The sequence below is a fragment of the Cupressus sempervirens genome, chromosome 5, assembly GCF_028749045.1.
Source record: "Cupressus sempervirens isolate cs-2001-9-10 chromosome 5, ASM2874904v1, whole genome shotgun sequence".
Taxonomy (NCBI): domain Eukaryota; kingdom Viridiplantae; phylum Streptophyta; class Pinopsida; order Cupressales; family Cupressaceae; genus Cupressus; species Cupressus sempervirens.
Genome location: NC_143122.1, coordinates 259,876,404 through 259,899,128, shown reverse-complemented (window position 1 = coordinate 259,899,128; position 22,725 = coordinate 259,876,404). Strand labels below are relative to the sequence as shown.

General features: G+C 36.3%; 2 protein-coding genes across 3 annotated transcripts in view; one reads left to right on the top strand and one right to left on the bottom strand.

The window, feature by feature from the left end:
• LOC149555532 (zinc ion binding protein) overlaps positions 1 to 22,725 on the bottom strand; it is a 120,207-nt gene that overhangs the window by 1,794 nt on the left and 95,688 nt on the right. The window lies entirely within an intron of this gene.
• Positions 116 to 565, top strand: LOC149555533 (uncharacterized). Its single transcript, XM_089829623.1, has one exon. The coding sequence runs from the start codon at positions 147 to 149 to the stop codon at positions 444 to 446; it is 300 nt and encodes a 99-aa protein (XP_089685749.1). The 5' UTR covers positions 116 to 146; the 3' UTR covers positions 447 to 565.

The following is a 22,725-nucleotide window of genomic DNA, read 5'->3' as shown; positions in this document are numbered from 1 at the left end:
TGGATAATGTTGAAACCTTAACTCCTACAGATCTAACCACTTTTTCTGTTTTTTGAGAGATTTATTCTTTTCCCCATTGGAGGGTTCTAATCTCGCAATTTGGCCTAATCCTTCATCACAGCCCCTTGTTACTAGGTTGTATCACAATGGTTTTCCAGGGGCCCTCAAGCTTCGTCTTATCACACAAGTCAAGATCAGTTCTTTTGGAGCACCTGAAACTGCCCCTGGAAGCATTGAAGCTATCCAACAATGAGGAATTTGATTTTAATGATGTCTTTCATCTGGCAGAGCATCCTCAGCCTCAGCCTGTTTTAATGTTGACTGATTTTGGCCTGGCCAAGGAAGTTGATGAATCAATGCGATCCAACTCTATGTGTGGGAAAACAGAGTATATGGAAGCTGAAATCATACTTTCAAAAAGTCATGATAAAGCTGCTGATTGGTGAAGTGTTGGAATACTTCTATACAAAATGGTTACTGGTCAGCCTTCCTCCACCCACAACAATCGGCAAAAGCTTCAAGATAAAATTATCAAGGATAAAATCGAATTGCCATCATTCCTGACATCTAAGGCTCATTCATTTCTCAAAGGACTGCTGCAGAAGGATCCTGGTAAGCGTCTAGGGAGCAGAGTTAATGGCAGTGATGAAATTAAGCAGCACAAGTCATTTTAAAATATTAACTGGAAATAACTTGAGACATGGGAGATACAGCCCACCTTTAGGCCTAATATGAGTGGAAAAGACTGCATTGCAAATTTTGATTAACATTGGACAAACATGCCCGCACAAGATTCCCCAGCTTCCACCCCAAAATCTGGTGAATATTTTAAAGGCTACACTTACGTGGTTCCTAGCACTTAGCTTTCAAGGCCCGAGAAAGAAGCTCTCTATATCCCTCTTTCTTCAGCTCTTACAAGTATCATCCCAAAAATTACAATTACCGGGTCACCCAAATGTAAACGTATGAATGCAGGTAGAAACACAGTTACAATTAACCTTCTAAACATCAAGATGTGCAAAATCATTAATTTTTGTTTAAACCTTGTGCATTTACCATGCTTAAAAAAAATTAGAGTCAACGCCTGAGTTTAACAGAACATGTGTGTTGTGCATTATCATAATTAACAACCGATTCCTCTTTTCCAATCGGTTCAGCAGAGCAATCAAGGTTGCACAGACACTGAAAAGGTAACAGGTACATTGTGCAAAACCATATAACTACTAAATCCAGACCATGAAACTAAAACCCATATGTTGAAAAACTCGCTTATGAACATAAAGGTACGCTCTCACATTTAAATTAAAATTTGAACTATCCAAACAAAATTGACAAAAAAAAAAAAATCCTTATTTCAGTACCTATCTCAGGCCAATAAAAATTGGCCCACAAAATTACAAAGAATCCCACCATTTTCGTATCAAAGTATCTACCTAAGTCACAAATCCAATACCCATTTTATTGCATCATGTACTTACTTCAAAAATGCCTCATGTTCTCACATTTCTTGACATAAATTATCATTACCCAGATGAAAGTGGTAAAAACAGAGGAGATATCTGGTTTCGGGTCCATCAGACTATGACATTTTCGTAAGAGTGACAAAATGACAAACTTGAAACTACTGGAAAGTATACAGAATGACAAACAGTGCCTCAGAGCAAGATATATATATTATGAAGTTGGGAATGAGAAATTAAATTTATTCCTCTCTTTCATGCCCCCCATTGTTTTCTTACACTCTTTTCTCACTGGAATAAGTTATGCTCTGAAACACAAGATTTGTTTGTATATGAAAGAAAAGAAAAAGTAAATGTTTGCATGGACACAGGTGGCAAAGGTAAAGAAGATGGTTTTCAATCAAGCATTGCCTTGTATGTACATGTCTGACATGGTAAGTGGTATGTTGTTTGGCATTACTGAAGTGAAATTATTGAACTTTATTAGTGTTCCAGCACTTCCAATAAACCCTTATTTACTGTGGAAAATATTAAGATTTGAGTGATAATCATTCTTAATTACTATATGAAATTTCTTGAAAGTACCTAAAATGTCAAACAAGGGCTAAAATTTCATCTCTCATGGCCTTAATGTCTATGATTATCAACACATTCTATGCCTGGATAAAACTCTGTTCATCATTTTCCAAAGGACAGTCTGAATAAAATTATTGACATAAAGGTTCTACAATATAGCAAATACTTTAATTGAAATGTGTAATTGAGGAGTTGATATAAAAGAAATCTGAAAAATAGAAAAATATAAGGTAGACTTGGTTCTTTAGACCATTTGATTTTATTAACTTTTCATATTCATTTAAAAAGATATTTATTTTATATTAAATTTAATTTTTTCATAAAATGGGATGTAAATTTAAATCATTTCTTATATTTTATAGCAATTTTCTTGACAAAATTTTCCACTAATAACTAATGTTTAACTTTCACGCCATCAAATATGATTCCAAATCAACATGCTTTTATCAAGGTGTAAGAGCAACCCAAAATGGTTGTCCACAAGAGAGACCTATACTTACGCAACTTATATGACATCACATGATTGTTTTTTTTTTTAAATATAAAAAGGGAATGCATTTCATTCAATAATGATTAGTCATAAGAAATAACAACTTTAAAGTCACAACTATTGATTCAATGTTGTAAAAAAATATTAGACATTAAATAAACAACTATGAATATTAAATTAACAGCTACATGACAACCTCTTTAAAGTAGATCACATGAAGATTGATAAAAACTAACATTTGCTCCCGCATAAACTTCAATACCACCTGCAATCCCTTTTTAAAATTTAGGAGGTAGCATAAAAATTGAATTATCACCAACAGCTAGCTTCTCCTTTTGAGTAATTTGGACACCCTCGTCCTTCATCTCCTCCCTTCTCTTTTGTTTCAATCATCTTTGGTTGCATGATTTATAACGTATACAAGGATATACACATCCACATTCAATTTGATGTTTCTCTTTTCTACATGAAGATAACTTAAACGAATGAAAACTCTATTAATAATCTCAAATTAATGAGCCTAATTAACTACTACTACTACTATACAGTAATAATAAAGATATTTTTAATTTTCAAAGAAGATACCAAAAATCACATGTGATAGTAACCCAAAACATTTTTCGAGAAAACACGTTTTAGAAATTAGTTCATTGCTTTCTTATGCTTAGACAAATTAAATCATTTTCAAGAACTCATTTTCCATGAAATATTGGTACTTGAGCCACATGCCATCACCTGATTTTCTTTTTTGTTTTAATAGTAGGAGATTTTGAAGCACAAAGACTTAATATTGAACCTTTGATTTAGACTTAGTTAAGGATAGCATCTGTCAATGTTAACCCACGTAGAATTTTGGGCATTTTATTTGTACACTTAAGAAAACATTTCTTTTTGGTACAATAAACCCATGGCTAGGAAAATTAGGTTTGAAGTGGCTCTGGCTCAGTACCAACTTCAAGCCAATTAATTTTTCAACCCTAATTAAGTGAAGCAACATCATGAAGGGTTGCCCACTTTTAGTCACTTTACCTTATAATAAAATTGCAATCAATTATGTGTCATTTATTATGTGAAGCCAATGAAGGAAGTAATGTTTCTAATATACTTTTTCATCTTAGGGATTTAAGTTAGGGAGTGTATTAAAATTTCTTAATGTAATAAAAGTTAAATAATAAAATTCTATTAGAATGAGAAGAGATTCACCATTAGGTTGGTAAAAACATTAATGATCATGATCTTTTAAAATATTTTTTTATTTAATATATGCAATCTTATTATTTTGGGCAATGAGCAATTATATTTGTCTCTGTGGGATAAATGGGCTCAAAGTGGGGCAGAAGCCCAATCTTTGTTTACATTCACACATCCATCTAAAGTAGCAAGGATCATAATGTCCAAATCCTATATAAAAAAAGGTTAATTAGACTTGTCCCCTTAATTGAAGAGTTTGATTTCAATCTATTTTGAAAAAAAGCATAACATAGTTTGGATTTATGACAATTAATCTTGAGGTTATAGAAAATCAATATCCTAGTGAAAAGTAAAATCTTCGGTGTAAAAGGTGTAGACTTTTCTTACATTTCTTCTTCTGACCCAATTCAACAATTTCAAGAAGTTAAACTGTTGGCGATATAAACTTTACTGAAGAGCAAAATATACAAGGAGGAAAACCTTTTCATTTAATCCTTTTCCTATCTTTTTAAGTTAGAAATTTGCTATGATTTTGACACTTTCATGATTCTATTGAGTTGTGTATGCCCATTTTGTATGTGCTTCAAACTTGTGGTTGAATTTTCCTAGGAGTTGATCAAAGATCATTTCCATGTAATGGAGTGGTTCACATAAAAAATCTCTTGCTAAAAAAACAAAAAAAAAATCAGATTGTTCAACATTCCATTTTTAAAAAGATTCTATGATAGGCTGAGATTTGGAGGTTAGACAATGACATATTTGTAATAGAAACTTGTATGTGGATGAAAATTCTACAAACTTCAAGGCTATTTAGGGTTCATAGGTTCCAATAGTTTATTAAGATTTTTTTTAAATTACTAGCATTCCTTTTATTAAAATAAATGATATTATCTTTTAACTCTTGAAAGCTATTGCCTATGGGCTTAATTTATGTTTTGCAAGTTTGTGCGATCAATTTTGGTATGCATTGTATGGTTTTAGTATTGATCTTGTGTTCATGTATAGATTTTGTATTTTATATTTCAAATGCTTTTGTCATACCGAGAGAATAAGCTATACTCCCACTTTTCAAGAACTAATTAATAAATTACTCTCTTTCTTCAATTTGTGATAATTATTGTCACTTATGGATTATAACAATTCACCTTCCAAGGCAATAGAGAAGATTTGTAATTAGGAATAATACAATATTGTGTCTTTCTATATATTTCAATGCTATGTTTTTTTAGGACCTACAAAAGCCACAAACTCTATTTGATGCTACTATGTACTAGACTACTTTCTACCATGATACATGTTTATAGACCTATACTATTGTAAATTTATTTTTATTATGCATAGCTTCAATTATACTTTCAAATCAAATACCTATCAGCGTACCCCTTGCACCTCTTTTGGGTGCAAGTGCTAGTTTTACTGCTTTCATCCTCAACTCAAACAAGTTAGGCTTAAACTTAATTTCACATTTTCAGTGCAAAGTGCAATACTTGCAAAATTGCTTGAACATTTCCCCAAAAGGTTTGAACTTTGGAGACACAGGCAGAAAATTATTGTTTTACATGGAAAGCTTGATTTTCACTTTCACAAGGTTTTAAGGATCTTGTAGTAGCCATGGAGACATGTAGAGATAGTAGTCAAACTCCAATACATGCACCTAAGTCCATTCTTATTTGTTCCCATCAACAACTAGCGGTGGGGCCAAGGGTAAACATGTAAAGGAACTAGTCTCATGTTGGAAGGATAAATGCCTAGAGTTTGAGAAGTAGATGACACACACTTCAATATGTGACTTGTATTTTATTACAGAATGGGAAAGTTACAAGGTAGTTGTAACTTAATTATAAGTTATTTTATGAACACAACTAATGTGGTGTTATTGCATTATAACATAAGCAATAAAGCCCTACACATTAAGTGTACTCTTAACAATATGTCTAACAATATAATATATCTAATATCCCTTACTGACTAAACCAAAGGAAACTCCAATTTTGTCCTTAAGTTTGATAAAGATAATAGTAGTAAGAGTTCCAGTCATTAGATTACCAAACTGCTCTTGAGAAATGACATTAGTTAAATTTATAAAGTAACCGACAATCGAATCACAACCACTTTGGACCTTTCCCATTCAATAGTAAATTGAAACTACTCATTAAAATGTGAGGGATCCGATTCTCTCAAACTTTTATAGTGATTCTTCCAATAGACTCAAGCAAAAGTTGTAGACCCTCTACACAAACCTTGACAAATTTCTAAGCAAGGCTTGGTCCATTGATATTATCCTTAATTTTGGTACAATGCACATGGTGCAAAATTTTGGTTGAGAAAATGCATACAATTAGTGTGTGCATGCATTGCCTATAGTATATACCATCATTTCAATGAGGGAAATCACCAAGGCAAGGAAAGGTATGATAACCATCATTGCATGTGTACTCATACCCACACCCCTAGGACGCATACTGGGTATTGATACGCATAGCCAAGTACCAAGTACTTAGTGGGTACTCAATGGAGAGCATCATAGCTAAGGACCTTGATTAAGATTTCTGATTTTTCCTCCATTTTTTGTTTGAGTATCAGCTTGTTGTTTATCAAGCTTATTTCTATATGTAATCACTAATCGGTTTGAAACTATAATACAATGATTTTATGATATTTCAATTTGTGTACTTAATCTTCAAAGTTAATGTTTGATTGTAAACTTTATCACTGTTCCTGATTTGAAAACTCAATGCCAAGATTTTCTATAAATTATGTCTAAAAAGATTTTGATGCACCCAATGTACCTATCTCTTAATTTGAAAAAAAAACTCGTACCCGTATCTGTACTCGTCTCCGAAGTACCCATGTACACCTCTCTCCATGCAACCTTGGGCTCAAGGAACTGTTTCCCATTTCTTGACATTCCTTGCCAATGATTTTGTACCACATACACAAGAGGCTTGGGATCATGGTGAGACTTTCTACTGCAGCACATAGCTGATCATGCTTGTCCTTAACTACTATGGGACACCTCCGAAAGGGAAAATGGAGCCAAACATGAAATTGCTTGTACACCAGATTTTGTATCTGATGCTCCCAGTAATGAATAAGCACAACAGCAGCTCACAAGGTAGTGAAGGTCCAATGAGTGCACACCTTGATGCTACACAGAAAATCGAAGGGGATCACTCCAAAGCCAATTGTAGGTACCCTAGCATAATTTTCCAAATGCATAGGCAACATACCTTAGTTTTTCCAGAAGCCACATGACAATTAGAATAAAGTTTGCATAGTTCACACCAAGGGGGTTGTTTATGTGTGCATGGCACTCCACTCACAAACAATCTAACACATACATATCTCAACTTGCAACCCATTACGCAGGTCATTAAGCTAAAAGACTTCCTTGTTGCTAAAAACTATTCTCCTATTCAAAACGATCTCAATGGCCTTAATTTGGATACACCATCCTCAAGGCTAAGCATCACATAGGGATTGCACCAAGAAGCTAGAGAGAGTAATGTAAAAACAATAAAAAATGTAAGGAATGAGTCGCAAGAGCCCCAACATGCCTTGGTGGCACAATGCTCACAAAGTTTTGATAGCATTATCATGCTGCCAGAGGTTGCAGAGATCAATCATGAAGCTAGGATCAGCAATGGGAGAGGAGCTTCCTACTACTAAGAAATAAAAGATCCTTCCCTAAGGTACTCATACAAGAGCCTACAATTGAGCACAGTATAGAAAAATAGATGAAACAACATGTTGAGTGACTAGCTGATGAAGCAATGCAAATTATAGATGTAAAGGAGCAAGACCCATTGGTAAGCACTTTCCTCAAAATACTCTCTGAAGGAGGCATTCCACATGCATTTGGAATAGTACATGGGGTCCTTGACCTTGAATAACTATCTAGAGACAACTCGACCATAGTATTGATAACTAATATGTTGCCTGATGTAGATTTGGGATGCTTATGGATATATAGTCTACTCAAGTGCCTTAACAATGATATAAAACAGAACATTCAAAACCACATGAAATTGATGGCTAAAAGGGTTGTTGGGTGGGCCAAAGTTACCACAAACACAATTTGCTAAAAGGGATACCCAGCAGGCAAAATTGCAATGCCGACTTGATTGAAAAATGCCCACCTTGTAGTGATGCAAAGAAAATTAGATTCTGAGACTGAGAGAGCTAGAGTCACAAAACAAGTCGGTAATGCATGCATTCAACAACTGACCCTCCACCAAAGAATGTTTGTAGCATTATCCAATTAAATGATCATTTTTGCTTTCATTGCCATGGTTATCATCCCATTGTGCACGTGAAAAAAGGACTTATGTGCGTTGGTCAAACTATGACTCCAACCTACACCAAGCACTTAAAAACTCACACAACAAAGTAGTAAAATATTAAAATACAGAAATAGAGGAAAACAATAGAAGAAATTTGTTGAAAATATGAAGCAGTATGTTTGTAGCATGATCCAATTAAATGCTCATTTTTGCTTTCATTGCCATGGTTATCATCCCATTGTGCATGTGAAAAAAGGACTTATGTGCCTTGGTCAAACTATGACTCCAACCTACACCAAGCGCTAAAAAACTCACACAACAAACTAGTAAAATAGTAAAATACAGAAATAGAGGAAAACAATAGAAGAAATTTGTTGAAAATATGAAGCAGTACAAGAAAGAGTGCTAGAGGCCAAAAAGGTAATTGTGTTAGAATTCATTAATCATATCAGAGCCACAATGACTCGAGCTTAAGAAAGAGACACTTAGTAGTTGCCTGCAAGCTTTGTCATGCTTCTCTTCAATGTCGCACTTGGCTTCCTTCCATTCTAAAAGAAAGAATGTGAAAAATGAAGCACTTCGTAGCTGTCTTGGTGATGAAATATTGATTGATGTAGAAGTATACATCTAGATTCACAAGGTCCAAACTAGGGGCCAAGATCGAGTAGCTAATGAAAGTGTTGGCCATCGTTGCCCCCCATTCAGCCCATCATTGATAACCGATATGAGAGATCTTCAATGGGCTGAATTCTTTAATGTGGGTTAACACGCTTTTCGGTTAGGTTAACATCTTGTGTTAACACAGTTTCTTCATAAGTCGAGTGGGCTCGGTTCCTTCATGTGCTAAGCTAGTTTAGCTTGTTCATTGACCAAGTTGGCTCAATTTTCCTTCATTTGCCGACTTGCCGATTAACACGCATTTTCGCATAGGGTTAACATTTTTCGTGAACCATTTTCGCTATTTCGGGGAGTGAATTTTTCTTGCTTCACGAAATCGTGAAATCACATGCTGCCTCCACCACCATAAATTTGGGAATGTATGACCAATAGATTCATGCCACATGGCGGATCCTTCTTGTGCTATACTACTCTTGATTTTCAGATCTATATACATATTTAGATATTTTGAAGTGTATTACAATTGTCATTTGGAGAATGAAGGGATCTTGATCTACGGTTTGGTTTTAATCACTTGCTGAGGGGATTTCTTGCAGCATCTAAGCCGTCTATTTTAGAATGAATATCTACATCGACAACTCATCTTATTGGGGGCAAATCAGATTTGTTCCACATAAGTCAACTCTATAATCCTCGTAGCGGGTTAACATGTGTGTTATCCCATCCCGTGTTTTTTGACAGCAGTGTGGATTTATTTGTTATGGCCATGGTACGTTAAAAGGATCATTTCTTCAATGCAAACCGATATTTTGGGCCTTGTTCCATAGCATTAATGCATCTCCATGCCTCTCTATTATATGTAATGATAGATTTGATCTCTTAAAGATGGATGCGTTGATTTTGGTTTCTTCCTATCACTTCACTACAACAGATTATATTTTTAGATCAGATTTAGTTCTAACATTAATTTATTGCTATTCTCTGCAACTTGACTCCATCTTGTGGGGTTTGAACTTCAAGTTAGATCTGAGTTATGCCTAAACTCTATAAAGGCAAGTTGTAAATACTTTTTCTGGGTTCTTCTCTAATTTGATAATGTTTACTTGTAGGAGCCTTGTGCTCTGTAATTGTATTTCTTGTCTTTCATTAATGAAATAGCTAGTTTCTTACCCTCTCTTGCCATTCATTAGTTCGTGCAAGTATCTTGCCTCCTTTGAATGTTTCTTTTCTGCTTCCTTAGATTTATATGTTGTGTTTGGTTTGTTGATGGTTGTATTGTGAAATTGTATTTTTCCCTTCCGCATTTGTTCAACCTCAAACCCTCATGTGGTTTCTTAGAAGGTAGAATAGAGTCGAGAGTTGAGTTTTTGGCTTTTCATTGATGTGTCGAGCATATAGGAGCAGAGTCGTAACCATTTCAATTAGGTACATCACCCCTTTCCCTTTCAGCAATTTACTTTCCTACATCTCCTTCTCCCTTTTCCTTCAAAGTAGTAGTTAGGTGCATCCTGATTGTAAGGAAGCCGGCCTTCTCCAAAGATTCAACCACAAAGCGCAAGTCTCACACTTCGAGGTCGTTTCCATGTTACGCAAAGTTTCCTTTAGGTCACACTTTAGGCGAGGGTGCAAACTTTGGTGACAAGAATTTTGACACACGCAGTGGGACACAAATTCAGATTCATAAGTCCGCTGGTTAGCTAGTTCGAAGATCCATTCACTAAGAAATTGGGTGTTTTTCTTAGTGAAATCAGCCTGTGGAGGCATTCATCTAACACCATGGCAACTCTATGCATCTATCAGTTTCAACAGACCAAGTGCTGGTATGATTTTCAGTTTTTATGTTTCCTCAGGATTTCTATGAAGGTTCTTTTTTAAATGCTTTATCATGGGTCCCCTTCATAGAGATGCCTCCCAGTTTCCCCAGTATCATGAAGAGGCCAGTTCTACTCCAACCCATCATTTTCGTCTTTGGCCATGCATGTGTTAAAATTTCCCCCACCAAGCATATTTCAGTCCAAGAGTTCCATGAGCAGCAAGAGAGGAAGGAAAAATCAAGCCCATATGTTGATTCCTCTTCAGTTTCAGTCTCTCCTATAATATCGAATGAGCAGCCTACCCAATCTTCCTCAAAACCCTACAATGATCCCAAATCAAAGGTAGGAGGGCTTTTTGACAGCTTAAATAGTTTGGGGCTCAAGTTTTCTAACCTTGGAAAGGATTTAATCCATGTTGAAAATCCATACCCAAATACGGATGGCGGAAATTTTTCTTATGTTATGTTCATTATGACTTCTTGGATTAAGGAGTTGCAGAATGAGAGGGCGACGTGGGAGAATGATCCTCAAGTTTGCACCATGGTGTCTAAGGCATTTGACATTTTCAGTAAGGCTCAAGAGGTTTTTCTCCAGTTGTTGGAGAGGGGGAACAAATAAAGAACTTTGAGGAGGCAAAGCCCAAGCTTTCCCAAATGCAGAAGGTTGAAGCACGAGAACCCCCCAAAAGGAGGTTTGCTAGCTCCAAACAGAGCAGTCCTCCCCAGATTTTGACCCCAAGTTGCCATAAACCTCAACCTTTTAGTTCAGATACCTCAACATGACAATTATCGTGAGCCCCAACATGATTACTTTCCCTTCTTTATTGTTCATGAAGAAGTGGATATATCGTTGCCCACATCAAAGACAACAAATGAGCAGCTGCCAATTGAAGAACATATGCTACAACAGGGAGTCGAGGTGGAAAAGAACAATGAGGTTGTTCCTATTCTTGAGGAAAAAATTTTGGCTTTTGAGCCTAGGGTGGAACCTGAGGGCCTCTTGCAAAAGAAAGAAAAGCCAGACCATGTGTTGCAACAAGAGGTCTCCCATGATATGAAGGAGGAAGTCTTGCCTTTACTGCTCCAAGTTCAAGAGGTATCAGTTGCTGCTCATGAACCACCACATACTCCAGAGGGAGAAATACTGTTGCAGTAGCTACAAGCACAATGAGTGCGGCTTGAGGCAGAATTTGCAAGGAGGCTAGAGGCCCAATAACAAGAGCATGAAGCAATTCTTGCAAAGGAGTTGGTTGCACAAAAGGAATGGTGTGAGAAAGAACTACAAGAGAGGTTGATGAACATGATGAGTGCTACATCAGAGGTAGAAGAGATACAACCATCCCTCCCTCCCACATCACAAGAGCCTACACAAGTGCAGGAAGTGCAGCCCCTTGTTTGCAAGGATTCAGATAGGCTTGAGGAGGAATGCATGTTGCAGCTGCATCATGGAGAAACGCACACACCACCAGCCATACTATCAGAGCCAACTCTTGTTGGCCATAAGGATTTGGAGGTTGCAAAGCACAACATGGTCAAGGTTGATTGCCTAGACCCAATACCATCAAGATGATGCCCCATCAAGCATCTAGCTCTACAGCAATGCAAGTTGCCCCCAGTCACGCTCATTCTAGGGCATGAGGGAGAAGACCACAAGGAAGAGCAAGTATGTTTTGCTTAAGTTGATAACGTCCCAGTGCTAGAGAGCTTCATTTTTCTAAGCACTGGAAGGAGGTGTTCCATGCAGCAGCATGTTTGTTATGCTTGCTGCTATTTTCAGCCGCCCATGTGCATGGGAGAAGATACTAACTTGTGAGGAAGAGCAGCTACTTCAACAAGCCAGTCAATGGCTTTGTTTGATCTTTTGTATTGTAAATTCTTGTACATATTAGAGTAGGTGTTTTTATGCTTTCCAAGAAGGGCACGGGCACATTTGCTCCCTTTTCTGGAGCTTCCCAAAGTTTTTGTTGTTGCTGGTTTCAGAATTTTATGAAGTTGCAGGTGGGATAACACATCAATTCTTGGTAGTGACTCTGTGCCCAATGGATTGCTTAAGGCCACTAGTCTATGCTTAGCAGGCAAGCATCTCCTCTAAGAATGTTGGCCATTTTTGCCCCCCATTCAGCTCATCACTGATAACCAATCTAAGAGATCTTCAATGGGCTGGATTCTTTCATGTGGGTTAACAAGCTTTCCGGTTAGGTTAACATGTCGTGTTAACGTGGTTTCTTCATAAGCCGAGTTGGCTCGGTTCCTTCATGTGTCGAGCTAGTTTAATTTGTTCATTGACCAAGTTGGCTCAATTTTCCTTCATTTTCCGAGTTGCGGGTTCACACGCGTTTTCACGCAAGGTTAACATTCTGCGTGAACCATTTTCGTTATTTCGAGGAGTGAATTTTTCTTGCTTCCACGAAATCGCGAAATCACATGCTGCCTCCACCATAAATTTGGGAATGTACCAACCAATAGATTCATGCCACATGGTGGATCCTTTTTGTGCTAGACTACTCTTGATTGTCAGATCTATATACATATTTAGATATTTTGAAGTGTATTACAATTTTCTGTTGGAGAATGAAGGGATCTTGATCTACAGTTTGGTTTTAATCACTTGCTGAGGGGATTTCTTGCAGTATCTAAGCCGTCTATTTCAGAATGAATATCTACATCGACAACTCACCTTATTGGGGGCAAATCAGATTTATTCCACATAGGTCAACTCTGTAATCTTTGCCGCAGGTTAACTTGCGTGTTATCCAATCCCGTGTTTTCTGACAGTGATGCGGATTTATTTGTTACGGCCATAGCACGTTACAAGGATCATTTCTTCAATGCAAATTGACATTTTGGGCCTTGTTCCATGGCATTAATACATCTCCATGCCTCTCTATTATATGTAATGATCAGATCTTTTAGATTGGATCTCTTACGGATGGATGCGTTGATTTTGGTTTCTTCCTGTCACTTCACTACAGCAGATTATATTTTTAGATCAGATTTAGTTTTGATATTCATTTATTGCTATTCTCTGCGACTTGACTCCATCTTGTGGGGTTCGAACTTCAAGTTAGATCTGAGTTATGCCTAAACTCTATAAAGGCAAGTTGTAAATACTTTTTCTAGGTTCTTCTCTGTTTTGATAATGTTTACTTGTAGTAGCCTTGTGCTCTGTAATTGTATTTCATGTCTTCCATTAATGAAATAGTTGGTTTCTTACCCTCTCTTGCCATTCATTAGTCCGTGCAAGTATCTTGCCTCCTTTGAATGTTTCTTTTCTACTTCCTTAAATTTATATGTTGTGTTTGGTTTGTTGATGGTTGTTGTATTGTGAAATTGTATTTTAACCTTCCACATTTGATCAACCTCAAACCCTCATGTGGTTTCTTAGAAGGTAGAATAGAGTCAAGTGTTGAGTATTTGGCTTTTCATTGATGCGTCAAGCATATAGGAGCAAAGTCGTAACCGTTTCAATTAGGTGCATCACCCCTTTCCCTTTCAGCAATTTACTTTCCTACATCTCCTTCTCTCTTTTCTTTCAAAGTATTAGTTAGGTGCATCTTGATTGTAAGGAAGTCGGGCCTTCTTTGGAGATTCGACCTCAAAGCGCAAGTCCCACATTTGGAGGTTGTTTCCATGTTACACAGAGTTGCCTTTAGATCACACTTCAGGCAAGGGTGCAAACTTTGGTGATAACAAAAAGAAATCTCTAAACAGTTTAAAGAGTTGCCAAATGTAACATGCAAACATATCAAGGAGCTCACCAAAGCTACCTACGATGATCCAAAAAGAGCTAACCAAATACAAAATTGAAGAGCTTAATGTTGGAGGGTTCGTATTAGAATAGCACATCTGAAAAGAATTTTGGCTAGAGTTTGTCTCATGAGTGAAGGTGTTGTAGGGGCAAAAATAGCATTTTGATGGCATCAAAACTTGAAAATTATTATATATTCAGATCGTTGTCAAAGGATTATGAACTTTAATGAAAAATGACGTCTCATTTCTACTTTATATGCAAAAGCTATGGCTTCCAAACCTTTGATGAAAAAAAACTATTCTTGAAGAGGTGATTTTGTAATCTGACAGATTCTCAATTTCTTCCTAATGAAAAGCAGTGATTTCATAATTGTCAGGGCAGTTTTGGCCCAATTAAACAGGCAACAGGAAACAACAAGGAAGTGTTTCGTCTTCAGATTCTTGTCATTTGGGCATCTAGTTTGAGCCCAAAACATGATTAAATGTTCATGTAACTTCCCAAGTGGGACGGGAACAATTTAAGATTCATTTTATCCCTTATTTTCCATTTCCAGAGTAGATGGCCTGAGATATGCATTGCCTCAAGGTTGTCTCCATTAGTTTGATGACGCATGTTACTAGGTGCATTGGTGTTCATTTTGATACTTTTCCACTTGGTTGAAAAGGGCATTGCAAATGTAAGGATCTTCACATATTGATTTGGCATCTCAATTGGCCTCTGATGGGCTGCAAGCCTGTAAAAATGCAAGTACAGTGGATTTTCTGGCTGGATTTGCTCTCTCCATTGAGTTGATGCTTGGATGTAGATTTCTTGTTTATCAATTCTTGCAAATTAATAGATAATTAGCAAGCAGGGAGAGCATTCAATTGGCTTCCAATAAGTAACGAATAATAAAAAATGTATGAGACGTGTATTTGTTCATGTGATGAGTTGCAAGAGTAAGCAATTATATGAGATGAAAACCAATTAGGAGCTTATGAATACATCCATTTCTAATGTTATTTGCTTGATCCTAGGAATTAGAACAGCTTAAGTGGAAAGCATCTATTATTTATCACAGTAGAGCAAAATTTCCCTTGCCGTTTATGGATCAAGTGGTACTAGGGAGGTTCTTGTGTTTAAGGATTTACTAACATCATATTGTGCATGTAGTCCTTTTGATCGCCACAGTGTAGATTTTGTTGCTGCAAGAGCACCAAAAGGCCTTGTCGAGGGCAAGACTTGAAGAGCTAAGAGATAAACTTCATTACAGAATAAACAATTGAAGAATTTGTTGCGATCATTGCAAGAAGCAAATGAAGAATTGGAAGTCTGATTGAAAAGTTGTGGAGATCTCATTATTGGCATCACACCAGAGCTCCTAAGAGAGGAAAGTGTCCCAAAGGAAGAGGCTCGGAATCATCACCACAATACACTTGCACACACAAGCCTAGGCATAGACCATTCAAACAAGGTATGCAAGACGCAAGTTTGCCACTATTTTCCTTATTTGCAAAAGAATTAGTCATGTAGTTCAAGATTCTTGGGATACTCATCCATGTTCATTTTGTATTTTGAGCAACCATTGTTTGGCTAAGTGTTGGAAGAAAAAATTCAACAATGAAAAGCCAAAGACCTTCAAAGGAAAATGGAACTTGTCCAAAAATCTGAATTTGTGCACTCCTTGCAAAGAGAGTGGGCATTGTAATGCAAGATGTTCAATATTGCATCCACAACTCCATCCAAAGATTTGCAACTTTGATCAAGAACATTACAGTGCATTAAAAAAAAATGTAGAATCAAAGAAATGGTTGTGGTTTGTGTTTATGCCTTGCAATAATACCCTTATTTTTTGGCAGTGTTACCAGGAGATGAGTTCCCCCCCTCCGAGACATGTCTCGGAAACTTTTAGAGTCTCCAAAGACTTAGAAAACAGTAGGAGACTTAGTGATGGAGTTTCCCGAAGTCTCCCTGTCTCCAGACAAAAAATCGCAAGTCTCTTGCATGTCTCCTCATGTAATTCGATTTAAAACAAGATATATTGAATTGTTTTAATATTTTATGTGTTTGAATTTTGTTTTTCAAATATAATATTATATTTTTAACCTAAAATGACTATAGTTTTAGGACATCCAAAATCTGAGATCTTTTATTTTGCATTCACGCGGACAACCAAATATATTCTGCTTCACTCGGACGAAGGTTTCAGACTCACTCCAAACGCACGATAGACTTCAGGTAAATGATTTATTTCTCCTGCATGAGGCTCTACTGATCCATGATTTTCTGTTAGTATTTATTGCTCCTGCGTGAGGCTCTGTATTGTTCCACAGTTTACTGTTTTTTCCTCCTATGTGAGGCTCTCCTATTTACTGTTTTCAACTTTTTAATTTTGTGATCCACGTTGTTTGCATAAGTTTCAAAATTTATTAGATATTTCCATGAAGAGAGGGGCCATGGGAGATTCAGATTAGCATTTGCAAAATACGATAGAGATTAGGCTTAATGAAATATGCATGAATCCCTGAAGCAAACCTGCAAACCCAAATCTGAGTCTAGACCTTAACCCAATCTGGTAATGTTATTCCCATGAGTATAAACAATAAACTGAGGAAGAAGAATGAAGATTGTGAGGGGTGCTATTGCTTTTGGGTCTCCTAGATTTAACCATACAGTAAACAAGTCATTACCAACACTAGTTTATTTTTATTTTTTAACATTTTATAAACAGCATACTGTCTGATTTGCACCTGTTTTTAATCTAATTTCTTTTAAACATCTTATTTTCTTTGTACAGAATGTCAAGTGGTGGAAGATATCCATTGTGGAGATATTGTGAACGTGTTCTTGGGAGTAAAGGTACAGGTGGAATAGCTAAAATCATATGTAAACATTGTCCAGAAGAATGGCAGGGAACTTACACAAGGGTGAAGGCTCATTTCCATAGTATACCTGGAAAAGTTGTTGAGGCTTGTGAAAATGACACAATACGTCTTGAGGTTGTGAGGGATCAAGAAAGGGCTGATGGGAGAGTATATCTAGATGTTATCTCCTCTCATGCTTCAACAAGGAAACCTACTAGCACCACAGTTGAAACTCAATCTCTGAATAGTGATGAAATAGATACAAATGCATCTTCTAGTAGAGGTGTGGCAGCACAACATTCACAGACACACAAGAGACCACACATTGGCAGGTCAAACCCCATTGAAAGACTTTTTGATATGCAAGGTCAAGAAGTAGTTGTTCCAGCGATTGCATAGTTCTTTTATGCAAATGGAATAACCGTTTAACACTGCCCATCCACCTTTCTTCATAGAGATGGACCAAGCTATCAATAATGGACCAGCAGGGTATAAGCCACCAAGGTCTAACAAGCTTAGCACTACTCTAATCGATAAAGAAAAACTTTTCTTAGAGCAACAAACATTACCATTGAAAAGAGTGTGGGCTTCTAAAGGTCCCAATATCGTGATGGATGGGAGGACAAATACTAGGAATCGTCCCCTACTCAATATCATGTAACATATAGCAAAGGGCCTTATTTTCTGAAGGCAATTGATTGTAATGGACAAGAAAAGAATGATGATTATCTTCATAACCAGTTATGTGACAGCATTGAGGAGGTGGGATTGTTACATCCCAAATTTGCCATAATTTTTTATTTGATCATAACTATTAGTTTAACGAATTATTTCTTTTCATGATCATGTGAAATGAGTTAGTTATTTATATACGTTGTACCAACTATTAACGAATTATTTCTTTTCATAATCATGTGAAATCAGTTATTTATAGACGTTGATGAAATGATCAATAACCTATAACTGATATTAGATGACAAGTAGTTTGATTTGAATTAACGATCAATATATTTTTGAATTAATGTTTTGGCGAGAATGTTTTGCTTGGGTGACTGCAAGAGAAGACTGAAGAGAGGGGAAGCATTGCTAAACAGGATCATCGGAATGGGATGGTCGTTTGGTTAAGTCATCAAGATCGACAGGTATGACCTAAGACTCCCTTGGAAAGGATACAAAGACTTGTCCACAGGGTACATTATGGGACCGCATGAGCTATTAGGGAAACAATATAATTAAAACATAAAATAATCTTAATTAAAATATAATTCATACCTTTAGAAATTTATTATTAAATTTTCTTATTTTATCATTATAATAAACGCTTAAATACAAACACAAATATAAAAATGAAATGGCACCAATAAATTATAATAATATAATCTAATGATGTCATCTCATCAATATACTTACATGAACGTATATAAGAGCATATTATAATAATAAAAGGAAATGTTTATAACTCTTCAACTCCTCCTTAATTCTTTTCCCTCTTTAATTCTTTTCTTGTCAAATCAAAACCATGTTTGTATTCAAATAATCATCCTGGTAACCAATAAAAGTCGAAGAGACTCGCTTAAGTCATTAAGAAGCCATGATCAACTTAGACGAATCATTCCACCCCCTTCTCCTTTCTTTCTATCCTCTCCTATCTCTATCTGTTGCATTTCATACTAAGCCAAGTTGGACATTCACAGCCAAATACCTTCCAGCACTACTCATCCCAATTTCCTAAATTTTCCTTAATATAGCCAGCAATTGAAGTCTGGGAATAAGTCTTAAGTTAGTAGGTGAATAGGAGTTCTGGCCAAGGCAAGAAGAACCACAATCTACTCATAGGTCACAAGTCTCGTTTTACCTTTTTCTTTTCTAAGAATAAGCCCGACTGCAATCAGATTACTTATTCCAAGATTGAATACCATAGAAGCTTTGTAAATCATGATTCGATTTTCACTGAGTTTAATATCCCTTTTCAGTTGGTACATAATGATAGGACTGAGAATAAATCAAATATGTTTTCAACCCTTTTTCTTTTCTGATTGAGTATCCAACCATAGCCAGCTAGGCTTAGTAGTTGAGATCAATATATTATACTAGATGTTAGCTTCCTAAAGTGCATAAGAGATCATTCAAGAATTCACTGGCAAGATGCCAAAGGATTGGTGAATACTTATAACACCCAAGAATTCACTGGCAAGATGCCAAAGGATTGGTGAAGAGGTGTAGAATGCTCATAATTTTACAAACACTGAGGAATTCACCCAGCATAGAAGCCATAGAATGGTGAAGAGGTGGAAACAATCCTGCAAGAACAAATAATGAAATCAGATTTGAATAGCTAAATAATGAATAATAGCTCATGCATGTCCCGATAATGGAATCTGTTGTCAAGTCAAGTGGTGGTGATCGGGTTCACAAACCCAACTAAAATCCTTGGCCAAGGTAGTTTATAGGCATATGTGAAAATCTTGAGATCACTTGTTTGTCCGTAGATGTCAGTTCTATAGGTATAACTAATGGGGCACTCAAACCACCGGATAGCTCGGATGGTTGAACTGATGAACTTCGCAAGTGCAATCTTGAGGTAGGGAGGATCGTTCTAATAAGTTAGGATGTGTGCGGATAAGTGTGGTCCGAGATTGGGAGGTCAAGCATATGTCAATGCTTCACCTCTCACCAATGTCAAGGCTTGAACAATAAGATAAAGGGATTCTTCCGTTATTACTATATATTTCTTTTACACTTTTACTTTTAACCCTTAGAAGAATAATTAGACAGTTTAGATAAAGTAAATATTGACATTTACATTGAATAAATATTTTCAGTTGATATAATCAGTTAAGAAAGTTAATCGTTACTTTATTTTCAACTGAATATGATATCAGTTAGAAATGGATAAATTGTTAGCAATGTATTTGTATATTTTTATTTATTTTGATTCTGATATATCAGCTGAATGTGAAACACAGATAGATTAGAAACAGTTACTTTTATCATAGTTATATTCAGTTAATGGAAGTTATTGTCATGTGTAATGGAATCAGTTACTCATTAAATCAGATTATTAGGAGAATTAAATTGTTTATGAAAATTCGTTTGTTACATATGGCATCAGAGCACTGGGTTCGACACTAAACCTAGGGCACACTACCTTCTATGAAAACCTACAAGTTCTAGATTGATTGCACGGGATGCAAGTACGAAAAACTCCCCGCAAGAAGACTCGACATCCTATTTTTACTTATTTAATAGAAAACATGCCAAAATATACTACACCTGCTGCTCCATGCCCCAAGATAATGAAACTTTGAATCAGGCAATACAACGGATGAAGAAAGAAAGAATCAAATGGACTCCTGCTAGTAAGGCAGCATATAGGAACAAGCTGATTCAAAATTGGAATGCTCGACAAAGCAATCCTCTTTTCCAATTCCACAGATCCTGGATGGTGCGAGATATGTACCAATCTGAGCCAAAATTAAGTGTTGCAAAGCAAGATTAATTAATTTTGATGTAAACATCCTCAATAGAGGGAATTTTGTAAATAAGGTTGCTCTAAGTGAAGCAACAAAGTATTAAGTTAATTAAGTTATTAATTCATGCGATTCATGTATTTGCACGACTTTTTCTTTTATTGTGAAAATTTCTTTTTTTTCCCACTTAATTGACACAAATTTGTAAATTAACAGGTGAAAACAATAAACATAAAATGAATAGAAATGAGAACGTTGTGGATAAGGCATAATTCGTGAGAACACTCAATCTTCTAATGACTTGTTACTTTAAATCTTGCAAGAAACGCAACTGAAGTTGGAACACATGAAAAGAAGAATGAATGAAATGACAACCCAAATGGGGCAAAACCGCGAGGAAACTCAATCCTCACCACCTCCTAGAGCGGAGACAGAAGTCTCCGGGCATAAAAAGAAAACTTCCTCACCCAAACAATTAGAGAAACAAAAGAAACAAGAAATAGTGGCTGATCTGTTCGCAAATATTAAGAAAATCAAACAACCCAAGTTTTCAGGTTTTGAGTCTGGGGAGGAAGTAGAAGCTTGGTTAACTATGATGAAACAATATTTTTAAATTAGGAATTTCTTTGAAACTTCAAAAGCAGTTTGGGGAATATATCATTTTACCGAAGAAGCTGCAACCTGGTGGGGAACCACCAAAGTTGAGCATAACATAAAAACCACTCAGAACACTTGGGAAAAATTTGTAACCATTTTCAGAAATCATTGGCTGTCTCAAACCTTCTATGATCAGAAACTTTTAGACTTCCAAAACTTAAAGTAAGGAGACACGTAAATACATAACTACTGGGAGAAGTTCACCCGACTGTTAAAATATGTACCACCGTATCAGCAAGATACCAATTTGAAAGTAAGAAAATTCATTATGGGTTTGAACAATAGGATAGGAGGAGCTATTGATGTTCTCGCTCCCCGAACCATGGAGGAAGCTCTAGAGAAGGTTGTTTGGCAAGAACATAAGATTAGGAAGGATGACTCCATCCAAGACAATAAGAGAAAAACAACCTGAAATTCAGAGGGTGCTGATTTTGGACCCCAAAAAAGACAATTTAAAAACTACAAGTACAGCAAACTAGAGTCAAAGGGGGTAATGGGGTTAAGGATGTTAAAAGAAATTTCAATACAAATAAGAATAACAAGAATAATGAAAAGAAGGGACCATTTGGAGGATGTTTTACCTGTAAAGGAGATCATTATGCTAGTAAGTGCCCTAGTAAACCCAACACCAACCAGCCATAACGATCACCTCTACCGCAACAACAGTAAGTCTTTCAACAAAGGATTCATGCAGCCCTAGATAATAGGCAGGTAGAACAACATTGAAACTCTAGGTAAGATCTAAGGAAACCCTGTGTCCATTTTAATTGATACTAGAGCTTCTAAATGTTTTATATCACCTAGACTGTCAAGTAGGTTTCCAAAAAGATCTACCTTTATGGAAAAACCATGGACAGTCAAGTACACAAACCAGTCAAGGGCTAAGATAGAGCAGTGCCTGTTTGAAGCTCAGGTTGACTTTCCAAATTTTTCAACGGAATTGAATTTGTTTGTAGCACCTCTGGGGTCTTATGACATTATCATAAGAATCAATTGGCTCAAGGAGCATAAGGCCAAGGTAGATTGTCTTGCCAAAACTATAAGCTATGTGGATGATCGAGGTAGACCAACAAGCATTACAGGGATTAAACATGAAATTAGATCAAAATAGATTTCTGCAATGCAACTTAAAAGACATGGAAGAAAGGGCTATGAGATTTTTGCAATCAGGATTAAGGACACAAGGGAACCTAAAACCACCACTTATGGAGATGATTATATTTATGAGGATGGGGAAATCAAAGAAAAGTTAAAAGAATCTTTTGAGGAAAAATATCCCTATTTAAAGAATTATCATGATGTGTTTCCAAAAGAACTTCCTGGACTGCCCCTGCCCGAGCATTTGATTTCACCATAGACTTGATACCAGGAGCAGAACCCATATCTCAAGCACCATATAGAATGACAACTACAAAATTAAGGGAATTACAAATCCAACTTCAGGACATGTTAGATAAGGAACTGATCCGGCCCAGTGTCTCACCATGGGGAGCCCTAGTATTGTTTATAAGAAAGAAAGATGGAGATTATACATAGATTACAAAATGCTCGATAAAGTTACCATCAAAAACCA

What these genes read in the sequence shown, in the direction of transcription:
- LOC149555533 (XM_089829623.1), top strand. Translation starts at nt 147, where the DNA reads ATGGTTTTCCAGGGGCCCTCAAGCTTCGTCTTATCACACAAGTCAAGA.